Genomic DNA, 14055 nt, shown 5'->3' on the forward strand with positions numbered 1-14055 from the left:
TGTAAGCGAAAGTTTTATTTATTAAATATAATTAATTCATTTCCATAAACTGTAAAGCAACTTCTACTGCCCGAGCTGCACGATGCACAAGCACACAGACGTGCTGTCAGCGTCAGAAGGAACACGAGGCAGCCACAGTGTCACAGGTCCAGAATTCTTAGTACTAATTATTGCTACAGTTTCCAGTGATCCTTAATTGCCTAAAATTAAGGATTGACTTCATTAAATTGGTACCCTCACATGCTTTTCCTATTAATGTTGTTTTTTTCTCAAAAAAAAAAAAAAAAAAAAGCAAGGAGAACTCAATGCCCCTCCCAGGAGAAAGGAGTGAGGGTAAGTGTGCAAAAGAATAGACAACTACAATAGGAACATAAATGGAAATTTACAAAATCACTTCCGTGCCGTAGTTATGGCATCCTCTTTGTATCTGGAAGCGAACCCCATTATAACCCATACCCTCAAGAGAGGAAAATAGTCACAGATGTGTATATGTATTTTTTTAAACTCATTGCCACAATGCAGAAAAGATGAGAATGACTGAACTGCTGCTACTCCAAGTAGAGTAGAAGCGCTGAGGAAAATACGCACTGCATCCCATTTGGGTGAAGCGCAGGGCTTTATTTAGGCAAGTCACACTGCTGTAATCTGCGCTATTTTTCATCTCTTCTCACTTCATGTTACGTATAGAGATCTTTGGCCCACAACCCATCAGGTTTTATTCATGTCCATGCATTTATACAAACCAGAAACAACAACAAAGAAGTTGTATCTACAATGACAGTTTTATATAGTTATTGTAAAACAGCGAGGTACTATGGCAACACCTAGAGCAGGGCGAATATATCAAAGGGAGGAGAACATTCCTTTTAACGAAAGCCACGGAAGCGTGGGCAGCAGAGCCAGGGCTGACATCTCTATGAGCAGCTGAACAATCTAGGGGAAGCAGAAGCCTCGCAAATACCGATGCGAATGCATGTTTAAGCTGATCGAGGGCAAGAGTTAGGTGGTACAGCCACGAGCATCCCATCTTTTCCTCCTGTTTTTAAATTGAGTCAATCAAATAGGAAGCAGAAACCAGAGAAGTCATACCACTGGAAGCAAACAGAAGCAAAGAACATACAAACCAGCCAACAATAAAGAGTCACAGAAAAAAAGAAATAGCCTGCAACAAAAGTCTAAGTAGGAGATTATTTAGAAACGAGAAGGCTGAAATTAATCCATATTTCAGGATGGCTGGTTCACCCAGCTCTAGGAATGCATCTCCATTAAAAAAAAAAAAAAAAGTAGAACAAAGCAGTGCAGTGCTGGTGGTTATAGCTATAAAGTTATTTCCCAGAGCAAAAGAGGAAGGGCAGCTTAAATGGCTCAGAAACATGTTATGATTATGCACTTTTGGACACTAAATTTCACCAGTATCAGTAATAAGTATGGAAGGGTCAAAGAAAACAATTAAAAATAATATAGATTGATTCAACAGCTTTGAGACTCCTAGCACTAGAAAATGAGACCCACCCCCCTCCCCCCCTCCCATGTAGAAGCTACAGTCATAAAAAACAACGTTTGGAAAGTATTACTAAAGGTTCCCAGTAAGAAATTATGGTTGCTTAATATATATGCATTCTGAGTTGCATAATCCTTTGTACCAGAAAACAAGAGCTCATTCTGAGTTCTCAGTATCCCTTCCTTTGCTTTTTTTTTTTTTTTTTAATTCCCTCCTCCATAGCCTTAAAAAATACACAGAATATTGTAAGCATAATCTATACACATTCTAGTTTGTGAACAAATGGGAACATATTCCCACTCCATCTTTTCTACTGCAAGGTTAAAAAGCCTAAGTCTGGTAATTTGCTTTAACAGACTGCTGCTTTCCTGCCACATGTTATGGGTTTCAAGGCTGAGGCATAGCTCTATCATATTTATTTCCTTCCTCCCTCACCATTAACTCAGAGAGCTGAACTCTTTGTTAAATGGAGTAAGCCGTATTTTGTGCAGTCATCTTTGTGAAGACTGACTAACTTTTACAGTAAACTCAGTGCACAATGAATGTTTCTTACGCTTTAACTGTCAGAGACATACACAAAAGCTTTCTTCCTTGAGCAAAAGCAATTCTCAATCATCTGTGGCATATTTACAAAAACATGTGGTCCTAAGTGTTTGCCAGACCAAAAATCTGGTCACATGCAGACCAATTCTACACTCATTAAATGATAAATTACAGGTTTAACTTGTACTGCAAATAGAAAAATATACCTTGGCAGACAGATGGATTCTTAAGTTCTTCCTGAACTGTTTAAATGCGTGTTTCTTCGGTAACCTTACAAACACTGGGAAAAGGGAAAGCAGGGGAAGAGGGACAAGAGGAGATGGAAGGTTTTAAAGAAACATATATAATGAATGTAAATTATTCTTCAAGTACAGGACTGTGCATCTTCTGTGCGTATAATCAACATATTTGCATGGTAAAAGCCAACAAACATTTCTGTACAGAGCCTGACCCAATCTAAATGCTTGGAGCAGGGTTATCAAACCCTCTGACATTCCTAAAGAGTTAAGCACAGTGCCTATTTCCACACGTGGTGCACCAGCTAGACACGCAGATGAGCTGGCTAATGAGGCCCAACAGTCACACGCTCTGCCTGGGTGCTGTGGGTGACATGGACAAACACATACTTCTGAACAGTGAAACATGGTGGCTTACACACAAAAGATATGACAAAACAGCAGATATCTGTTAGAGTTTTTAAAAACGTCTTAGATATTGGTGGCAGTTGGAAGACTGTCTCAGAATGAGAAACTGCTAAGACAAGTAACCTACTTGGGCCAATAGGGGAAACCCCTGCAGGTGTGCTGAAAGCAGCTAACGCTGGTTTTGTACAAATCTCAGGCTTAACTGCATCTCCAGTTAACAAGTTCTTACAGGTTCTATTTACAGGAGCTATTTACAGTCTGATTTAGTTTCTTTCACTGAGAATTTAAATACGTTGCTTTTTACCTTCTGCTGACTGGCAGGAAGATTCTTTTAATAGTGATGGGACTTCAGAGACTGACTTCAAACTGGATTGCCAAACAGGTGTCCAAACACAGCAGCATTTTTCCTGGCCTGCACCTGAGGACTACCTAAGACAAAGCTCTAACCTCCATTTAGCTCTCACGTCTAAAGAAAGACCCCTTAATAGCTCTGGCCAACATGGCAGAACAGAGGCAAATGTTGTTACCCTTCCCCAAACATGAAGACACATTTATTTAAACTGATCAGAGGGAAAAAAAAGTACCTGCAAGATGCATCGTGTACCATTCAAAGCTGCATTGGTGCAATTTGTTTTTATTGACATACTTAGGTATCAAAACATTGCCACCAATGTCTCAGACCCTTCAGATATATGAAGATAATTAAGCATTAATCGCATCTTCAACGTACAACGCGGCCAAATATAAATACATGAAAAAGAATAAAACATGCAAAGATTCACCAACATTAAAAGGATTCCTCATTCAAAAATTTATGCTAGTGAGATACCTGCACGAGCCACTGTTTCTTACCCATTTTTCCACTTCAGGTTTATGAATGGTTAACGAAACAGCTGTTAGAGAAGATGACTGGCTTTGAATCACACTTCAGGAAATCAGTGACCTGTTAAATCCTCATGACTCCAAATGACCGATGTAGGCTGTTTCTTTCTCAAAGTGATGACTAATAAAATGGCCATTCATACACCAGCATAAATATCTGAATTGTATTTATCTCTAAAAAATTTCTGAGTATTTAAACACTTTAGAAACCGTCCATGGAAACAATAAGACTGATCTGCTGTAAAAGACAGTTCAAACCGAGTGTGTGTGCAGTAAAGGGCAATCTAATTTCATTACGTTCCACTTATGTTTCATTGTGCAAATTCTATCTGATCACTTGGAGTTGGGAGAAAGATTTTGCACTGTGCTATACCAGCATCTCAAATATCAAATACAAGGTTCCAATCTGCTCATACAGTAACAAAAAAAGATTTAATGGTGAGAGGAAAAAGCATTTCTTACTAAAAAAAATTTACTTAGCAACTTGTGGATATCATTAGAAAAAATACTGGAAGCAAATACAGTCCAGATGACCGCTATGCTTGGCTACAGGACAGCCAGTTTGCCTTTAAGTCACACTAGTCCTGTCTAGGGCAGGGATGTAGCACTGAACTCGCTTCTGAACCTACTATAGGTACGTGAGCACCACTTGGCTTCCACAGGGTATTTACAAATGTCCCTGTTAACAAGTGGGTGAGTCCATTGTGGAGAGAGTCAAGATGCTTCTGTCGTTGGCATAGAAGGGATCCGATGAACTCCATGATCTACAGTAACAATAAAAGAAAAGTTTGGCTGACTGGGAACTTACAAGCTAGAGGCAAGGAGAAAAGTCTATGAAAGCAAAGATAAAAACGTTTTGAGATTAGGCTTATGTAAACCTTTAAAATACTTATCTATTATTTCATGTAAACACCTGCAATTCATTTTAACCTTTGAAAGTATACTGCAATTAGTAAATCCAACTACGTAATTAACAATTCCACATTTGCTAGAAATGTAAAGTTAATCAGATATTTTCATCGCTTTGAGCTGAAATGACCAGAGGCCTCTAAGGCCAGCTTTACAACTTCATTTTTAGTGCTGTGCCTCAAGCAAAGAAAACAAATGCTGCACACCTAAGCTGAGGCGCTGACACCACTGCAGTTCAACTGCCTGAGGACATTCAAGTACAGCCCTGCGGTACATGCAGCCAGCCACAGCATGCCAGTGCATGGGTGTTCTGTGAAATGCTGCACAAAGGTACAGGTGGGCAAAACCTCATCTAGAGACATGAGGTTATTTCAACTCTTACTATTAAATTTAAGTTAAAATTTAAGGCATCGAAAAGCTACATGACTTCTGATTCAGATAGGATCTCCCAACATCTTTCTCTCAAGGACAGATTACTGCTTCTGCTACTGCACAGCAACCACGGTTTTCCACTGAACAGCATTATAGGACTGTACGTAAAAAATTAAAGATTGGAAGGCAAGGAATCTAAATATAACAACTTTATCCTCCAAATGTGTCTTCTCTGTCAGAAATCTGCTGTTTCTTCAGAACTTTTACATGCAGTGCTTTGACACAAGTACCACTCGTGGGAGAGCCAACAACTCATAACGAACCCTACTGTACAAGAATGTGAAATGATCCAGAATTCCTAATGTTTTAGTGACTGACAAACTGACAGACAATTTAATGGGACAGACAGACAAAAAATGCATTTTATCACACCACGGCACACGTTTCACATTCTAACCGGTGAATGAAACTATAGCAAATACTTCTTGAATACATTTCACAAGCATTAAGTACTACATTTCTGTAGCCCTCTACTCCAAGCATTTGTACAACTTTGAACCAAAGTTTCTAGGAAAATTCGATACCATATTTGATTTCATGTTCTCATACTTGACAGAATATCATACTTGACAGATTATAATGAGCATAAGATATAACACAACCTATTACATCAACACTATTTTAAACACTGCTCTTCATTCCACAGCATGCTTACAGCCAATCTGCAGCTACCTCCTGGCTGAATACGGAGCTGTTTTATGAAGCATACGTACGCAGAAGACTGTCCTGTTCAGGATCACAGGATCCTCTGAAAACATCAGCTTCTAGTTCAATGAAAGCAGCCTAGGACTAAGTTTAACAAACACTTTTGAATTGCCAAACAGCTTTGCTAAGCACACCTTCAGCATTTTCAATATGTAACTGTTGAATGTGATTACAGCAGAATTAAACTAAGACTAATGCTTATTATATGGCAAGCGTAAGGGAAGAATGTAAATAGCCTTGACTTGTAACACTACCCTGACTGTTAGACTAGCTTTTAAGTAATAACGTAGTATGGATGGAATGAAGTCACCAAAAAAAGCAAGCGAGAATTAAATTTTAAGGAGCGTTCCTTCTAGTTCTCCTGTTCAGAAAATTAAGGGAAACTAGAAAGTTGTTCTGAATAATTTCAACCACAGACAGAAACAAAAGCTACAGAGCTTCAGGCCTTCAATGCAGCACCAGGACAGTTCCGCATGAACGTTAAACATTCTAAAATTACTGAGCTAACTGGAACTTCATTTGAAAATGATGAGGTAAGCACACAAGAAACCTGAGAAAAAGCTAACTTCAAAAACTGACCAATATTCTGTCAAATATGTTTTATATTCAGTAAATAGTTTTAAGCAAGTTCTTAAAGAAAGTCAGTATATACTGAGTGGAAAAAGAGAAAAATTGTAAAGATGTAAATGCATCGCAGAAAACAAAACAGAATACCTACCTTGTATAACTCTACACAAGTTCTTTAAAGGGAAATGTTAACCGAAATAATTGCTTCTGATTAGATAACAGTGAATTTTAAAAAGCAGCATGAGAAGTTCCTCATTTGGAAAGCACAGTTTTACAAAGAAATGGAAAAAAGAGAAACCCAAAACAAACCAAGAGCTTAGAGCAATTACCATTAAAATGTTGATTTTCAGATCAATTAAATGCTCATCTTGTAGATTAAAAATTCTACTAAATTGTTTATTTTATACATCATGCTCGCCTTCTATACAGCAAATTTTAATTAAAAGTGTACTTAATCATAACAGTTCATTTTTCATACAGAATGAAATGTTGCATAATTATTCCCTGGACACGTAGAAATGCTGAATAAATTTCATGAGCAAGTCAGATGAGAAACCAACTGAAATCGCAGACAGTGCTCAACGCAAGAGTTCAAAACAGAGACGTGCTGTGTAACAATACCAAAATCAGAACTGACAAAGCTTGTCAGTGAAAACTGCCCACACGAGATTTCATACTGAATGAATGATACCACGACCTTTAACTAAAAGTGACAAAGTCAAAAACAAAATAAGTTGCCTTGAAAACACATGAAGCGCAGCTCTTTCAGGTTTACCTTTTGACCACTGAAGGACCATGACATCATTCAGGCATTGAGAGATTACGATGTACAAGAGACTATAATTATTTCTACCCCCAAATATTTCCGTATTTATTAGACAGCCCTCTCTATTTTGAAGTGGGGAGATGGCACATAAGCAGGTTTACTGAGAGCTTTTTTCCCCAGTTTTGCTCACTGCAAGAGCAGTATCGTTCCTCAAAAGCATTTGATTACTCTAAAATGCTTCTATATCCCACTGAGGTTTGTTTCACACGTGGCTTGTGAAGGAAAAGATTTGTTTAGCACATACTTTGGAATGGCACGTATGACTTTGACACCTTCTAGAACTGAAAAAAAAAACATTTAAAATTCTTAGAACCTGACGTTCTGTTCCGTCAATTACCGATTTTAGAAATAGAATATAAAAGTTATACTACAAAAATATTTAATCTCCATATCAATCAATGGCTGAAAGATTTAAAGACTTTCCTTATAACAACAAAGTTATACTTAAGGAGGAGAGTGTGAGCCTTTAGTATATCTTCAGGAGTAATGCAAGCTCCAAGGTAAATATTTGGAGGTTGTACATCAAGAACCACAGGGAAAAGTCTTTTGACTTTACAAACAACTCCTGATTCGTGAAGGCAAAAAAAAAAAAATCATAAAACAGGAGAAGAAAAGCAGCAGCAAGGCTTGATTATCTAAGGAGAAGAACGTACAAAAATCAAGAGAAATTAAGACAGATACAACTCAAAAGCTTCTACTAAAAATCAAACTAAACACTTTAACAGAAATCTTTGAGAACCGTTTTTCCCCCTCTCGATCCCAAAAGAAAACACTCAAAGAGAAGCAAGAAACTTATCTTTTAGGATGAATAAAGTACAATAAAATGTTGCACTTCCTACTTAAGAAGAACCTGCAGCTGGTTTGCTACGCATCTATAGCTGCAGGCTCATCAGGTTCCAGTTTATAGGAGAATTGTCTGCAGCAAAGGCTATTGAGAGAAATTCCACACCTGTTGACCCGGGTTGGACTACATCTTCCCATTAGTCGTTCCAGCATTCTTCTAACAGATGTGCATGCTGTTTCCCCATCTGAGAAGCAGCACATGGAGTCCATGCAGTTGATACTTGAACCTGTCTCAGTAAACTGGAAAGATAAAAAAAAATAAATAATATCAGTATTTGCAGATTCTATCAATAGAGATGTCATCAGATATCACTTAGAAAAGGGAGGTTTTTATTAAGTTAGTGTTGAATATTTTTCAGTCTTACAGAAGTACTACAGCCACGTTCATCATTTCCCCTCCTAATGCCTAAATGTTAATATTTGATCTTTCAAATTTTCAAATACAGTCTTGCTGAGCACAAGGAAATTCTTTAGCACCATCTCAGCTTAAAGATGAAGAGAAACTGGTTAGCAATTCTGTATTATTGCCGTAATGAATCTCTGGAGTTTGAACTGTCCAGCCTTGATTAACCTCAGTAGAGGTACAACTTACACAAACTTCAGGTCTACTCCTTTTTAAACATCTATCACGAAAAAGCTTCAGATCAAAGCTACAAACAGCGCAGCAATGTGATGGTAAGTGTTAACTATTCCTCAAGAAGTGCAGAATGCAACTTTCAGTACTAATTTATATCCCAGCAGTACCGTAGGTACCCTCTTGGCTTGGTAAGAAAAGCAAATCCCTGATTTTGTGAATATCCTACATAAATACAAGAAAGACTGATGTTAAAAAGGCTTAGTCAGGCTCATGCTACTATGAGGAACAAGTCAACATTAGCATAGTTTTTTTATTCTTAGTGCACGAGAAAAAGACTCAAACAAAATGAAAGACATTATACAGACACAGAGGAGTTTACAGAGCAGTGCATCTATGAGTGCACTCCACTGTTCTTGAGCACTGGTCAACTGCAGCAGAACTAAAATTCAACTAAAATTTAGCACTGTTGGGTAGAGAATATCCCAAACTGACTTCATTATTCTTTTTAAAAAGAAATTAAAAAGCAGTGTGTGGAGATTCTTTCTAACTTAACTTAAAGCTCCCCATGAGAGCATCCTGTCAATCAAATGCCAAACATGCAGGCTAAACTTAAGCATCTGTTATCCTCACCTCACTCTCACAAACCTGTGAATGAGGAGACCTGGGGAGAAGGCATCTTAGTCCATGGCAGAGCACAGCTCACTTTTAAGAACATTCCCCAACATTTCACTGTGTGACAAAACACCACTGACTGTTACGTCTGACTCTGGAAACCAAAGCCTCAATTTCTTTCACACCACCTGCACTTGCTTAATACTGGAGGAAAGCAAAGCACCTCAGTTTGATCTCAGAGAATAGTTTTTGCTAGGAGCACACACCTTCCTTCCTAATTCCCTACAAAACAGGGGACTGATAGATTAGTGTTTTGTAACAGTTTCTATTCTAGAAAGCAGCAGCAGCCAAAAGAAAGAGAAGGCTTTTGGAAATCCAAGAGAGAAAAAAACAACTGTTAGAATGAGATATGCTGGGAGGGGGGGGGGTACATGAGCAGAAATGGGGTCACATGCATTGTTTCCTATACTTGCCCCTTCCTCAGCTCTGCTCTACATTCCCAAAATCCTTCCAGGAACCTTCCTGCCACACTGCTCGACATCATGCTTGAAGGAAGGTCAGCAGTTACATCAGCTTACAGAAAGCAACAAGGATTACAGACTGAAACCTTTGATGCAGTTGCTGTGTATCAGATGCCATGGACAAGAAGTGCAGTCAGAACTCTCACTCGTTCTGGAGGTCTTCTGGACACGTTAACATTTACTAAGACAATGAACTTCTGTAAACACCTGAGAGACAGGAGCATTGCAGCTGACAGTTCTGAAGGGGGTTTTGGTTAAAACAAAAATACAACGAAGGGCTCACGTCCCTGAATTCCCTTATTTGACAACCATTACATCTATTCACAACTATACTGTCAGAGAAGATACCGTGATAAGGAACAGCATAACTTACAGCAGTGCAGTAAAAGCAAAAACCACCTTTCACAGCAATTTCATACTCACAGAGCATCCGACAATAAAATACGTAGAGCAGAAGGAAGTCCTAGCAGAAGCTAAGAAAGCAAGCTTCCTGCTGCATATACAGCCATCTTCACTTTGTGTATGCTGCAGTGCAGAACAAATTCTCAACACCCTTTCCCCTAGGATTTCAGAAGTCCTGACACAGAGCAGTCCAAGATGTCATTAAAAGGTGGGCATGAATTGGAACCAAGAGTCACGCAAACTCGTTCTCAAGGACTGAGCCTTCAGTTCTCGATTTTAGAGAATTAGAGAAATGCTCACATCTCTTGAGTCGGCTCTCATTTGCTCAAGTTTTGAGCACTGGGCTTTGAACCACCTGGTCTAGTGGGAGGTGTCCCTGCCTACAGCAGGGGGGTTGGGAAGAGAGGACCCTAAAGGTCCCTTCCAACCCAAACCATTCTGTAATTCTGAGTTACCAACTAAAAGCTGGGGTCATGCTTGAACCATGATTTATGGAAAAGCTGTTGTTAACCTTTCAAAAAAATAACAACTACGACCTTATATAGCCTTCACACATCTACCTTTTATCAAACTCACAGCTAAGTCTAAAATAATACAGGGCAAGCATTAAAGACACATGAAAGTACATTCTATTTTATGTGTAGATATGTTGTGTATCATTGTCTAGCGAGCATAGGTTTTTATATTTATGCCCACTCTATGGAAGGAAGATATATTACAGTGAAGACTCTCTTTTCTCACTTTCCTCTCTATGGCAGACAGTTACAATCATAGGTCTATATCCAAATAAAACCTGGCACGGTAAGGCAGTAGAGCATAATAAATCTCCGAAGACCTGAAATGCACCCAGGGGAAATGAAAGGCAGGAGAGTCAAAGCTTACCAAATTAGAACGTGGAAAAATACCTGATATTTTTCACATTTGGGCTGGAAAAAAAGTGTTTTCATACATTAAGATTTGGGATCACAATAACATATTATTTTATATGATAATGGACTGTTTCATGTAATAAATCAAAAAGTTGAAATGCTGAACTAAAGAAAGATTTCATTTGAAAAAGAAAATCAAACGCACATATTGTGATGTAAATTTTCTTTTAGATATAAAAAAAATGGGTATTTTGGAGATGGCTCTGTGACTGTCCACAGAATGATATATAAAAATAAATATACACACACAGTAGGGTAGAGTGGGAGTACTACCTAGTGAACGTAAGAACTGTCCTGTAGGCTAGATGGATCTAGCAGTTGCCTATTGTCCTCCCCTCTGTGCTTGCTTTCAGCAAAGTCACATGCTGAGCTGACTGAACCCTTATCTTCTTCCATCTAGAAGGATAGAAAAGCAACAAATCTTATAAAGAACCACGCTTGCATCGCTTTACAACAGTCACCATATTTATATTGGAACTCTGATTTTACACATCTGTTCTTGAGAGAACAGAGCATATTTACAAGAAAAGGTAAATGGTTTTGAGTTAACTGGTAACTCGAACACAGTTTATCAGTGCACATGTATTATAAAAGTTTGGTATTTTTGTGCACCACAGACTACAGAAGGGGAAACACAACAAATCTGAAATCCATCTTAAATTTTCAAATTCTGGTTTCAGATTCAGGTTTAGATGTTTCCCCTTTCCAACAAAAAGGATCACTGCAGTTTGTTCATCTTATTGTTCTGTTTGCCACACAACAGACATTTCGACTAAACATTTCACCACTCTGAAATATGCAGCTGGGACTTAGTTAACAGCAAATATCTTTAGCCCTGTGCATCAAGGTAAGAACAATGCAGGTTATCTTCCTGCTACTTGCTACCAACATGTTTGATGCCATACAGATGTTACAGAAGATACATGGTGTGGCTATTGCTATTCCACAATTAAGCTGAAGCTTAATTCTCTATTGTAAAGCTCACTTTTATTTTCATTTGCTTTTAACCTATAACGTATTATGTACCAAAATATCAAACAATTACAAAGCTTTAGAATTTTAAGAGAAAATATGAGTAATGACATCTAACAACTTCATTGGCACTTGTGGTTTCAACATTTTTCTAGATTTTCTACTCTTCACTTCTTTGAAATAAGTCAATAAATTGGTATTTGCAAGCCTGCTTGATCCAAAGAATTGCAAAAAATTATCTTCATGTGAAGTACACGTATGACTGAAGATAAGTAAGAAATAATCTACTCTTTTTTATTCCTTCTTCCTATGATAAATTCTGTGGATTAGCTCACAGACCAGCACCACTCCATGCTAACAGTTAACAAACCTGTAAAGGAAGAGCTCACAGACTGTTCAAAGTGCAGCAAATGAAGGTGTTCTGAGATATTTCACTAGTGTGCACTTGCACAGGCTTCTTGGAAATTAAAATAAGTGTTTTCTATAAGGAACATATAAAGAAACAGAAAACTTCCTGCTCTGATTTCTACACAGCTGGTCCGGATCAGATATGACAGCTATTTGGAGAGAAATAATACACAACAGCAACTAGAGGAAAAAAAAACAACAGACAAGAAATGAAGGCCCTGAAGCTAGGGCAAGGATTACATCACAGACAACTAAAGCAAGCAGATCTATACAGAAACGAATGAAAAACATGACAACAATAGAGTCAGAGCAGGGCAGATGGAGAAAAACAGTCCTGGCTATGCTACAGTAAATGCTAGTGTTTGAGAGCCCTAGATAAAGTGTTATGCACCAGTGGTCTTCCCTAAAAATAAAAATCTTGCCTGTGATTTTTATTTCCCTGGCATTTACTGCTGAAATGTAAAATGTAAAAACTCTATAAAGACAGTTAATAAATCAGTGATTAGAATTAGAACATGCATCTGAGCAACGTCTCACACGTAGCGTAAGACTTCCAGCAGTTCTTATAAAGCACAGAGACACTGCACGTATACACTCACAATCCTCACATATCAACTTTGTTTACAAAGAGAAAAACGATATGATATAATGGGGTCTATTTAATAGCCCAAAACAGTATTTCACATGCTCCAAGAACTTCAACAGAGATGGCTACAGAGGAAAGAGAAAGGAGTTTGCTGAAGTAGTAGGCCATCAACCTCTGCTGAAGCACAAAGCCTGCACCTGAGTGACCTGCCTCATCTCCTTTTCCTCCCACGCTACTGCAGTAACAGTACAGCTCAGAGGTGTTTCACAGGCATGCACAAGACTGCACTTCTGACTTACAGAAATCACACGGACACTCAGCAGATCCTGCTTAAAGCACTTAACTTTGTGTACACCACGAGAGTTCTTATAAACTAACTTTTACTTCCAAATTTCCTGTCCACATAAAAATTGGTGATAGCATCACGCGTGTTAATTTTCATCCATAAACCTTCACTGCAGTGTTGGTAAATCACCACAACAGTAAGCACATATGCAAAATGAGGCATAAGTCAGTTAAACCTGGCACTACACTGAGGTTTTAAACAAGCAAAACAACTACCAGAATCCGTTTATCAATCAATCCACGTGCAATCTGCAGCTAGAAAGGCTGCAATAACTAAGTGGGCACACAACTGAGCTGTGGCAATCAGCCATTTCCTACAACACTCACCAAGCAGCTGTTTGGTTTCCCATTCCTACAGCTTTCCTGCTTTCTGTGCTCCGCTGCTATTGGAAATGAGCTGCCTGGGACGCCACAGAAACTAAACCACCGTCTCTATCCCAAATGAGTTTTTACTTAGTATAGTGAAGTCGGTGGTTTTTATCTATAATTGGTTTTCCCATTAGGCAAGGATTCACAGAGTAGCTTCTGAACTTTATCTGGAGACTTTTAATAAGAACTAGAGAAACCCAAGTCCTTGTTTTCTCTCTAATTTCACCTGGCAGTGTAAGACTGTGCTTGTATTTTAGGGACCTGTATTAGATACTCAGTTTAAAAGATCTTACGCACAAGAGAACTGGATTTATGTACTCATGGATGAAACAATTGTTATTTTTTTCAACTCTTCCCTAAGGCAATACAAAGAAGATGCCCTCAAATTAGCAAGACATCATGTATTGTTAAATGGTAACTACAGGGCTGCATCCCTAGACAGCTCGACTTTTCCTTCACACTTAGCTGCTTAACTCTTAAAA

The 14055-nt window shown here is 38.4% G+C and overlaps 1 protein-coding gene across 13 annotated transcripts in view; it reads right to left on the reverse strand.

Moving 5' to 3' along the window:
* Positions 1 to 14055, reverse strand: part of ATP11B (ATPase phospholipid transporting 11B (putative)) — a 103086-nt gene that overhangs the window by 2249 nt on the left and 86782 nt on the right. For 2 of the 13 annotated variants that reach the window (XR_014885381.1, XM_085232544.1), the window contains 3 exons: positions 7959 to 8092; positions 2251 to 2324; positions 1 to 200 (listed from right to left, as the gene is read on the reverse strand). Coding sequence is in view for 10 of the 13 variants with exons in the window: in XM_085232544.1 (XP_085088670.1) it covers positions 2291 to 2324; positions 7959 to 8092 (168 nt within the window). In the remaining 3 variants the exon portion in view is untranslated. Of the gene's footprint in view, positions 4335 to 5215; positions 8093 to 11166; positions 11290 to 14055 lie in introns of those variants that run through there. The other 11 variants (XR_014885382.1, XM_085232545.1, XM_085232539.1 and 8 more) reach the window with 7 other exon arrangements.

This window comes from Meleagris gallopavo, chromosome 11 (assembly GCF_905368555.1).
Source record: "Meleagris gallopavo chromosome 11, MGAL_WU_HG_1.1, whole genome shotgun sequence".
In the NCBI taxonomy this organism is placed as follows: Eukaryota; Metazoa; Chordata; class Aves; order Galliformes; family Phasianidae; genus Meleagris; species Meleagris gallopavo.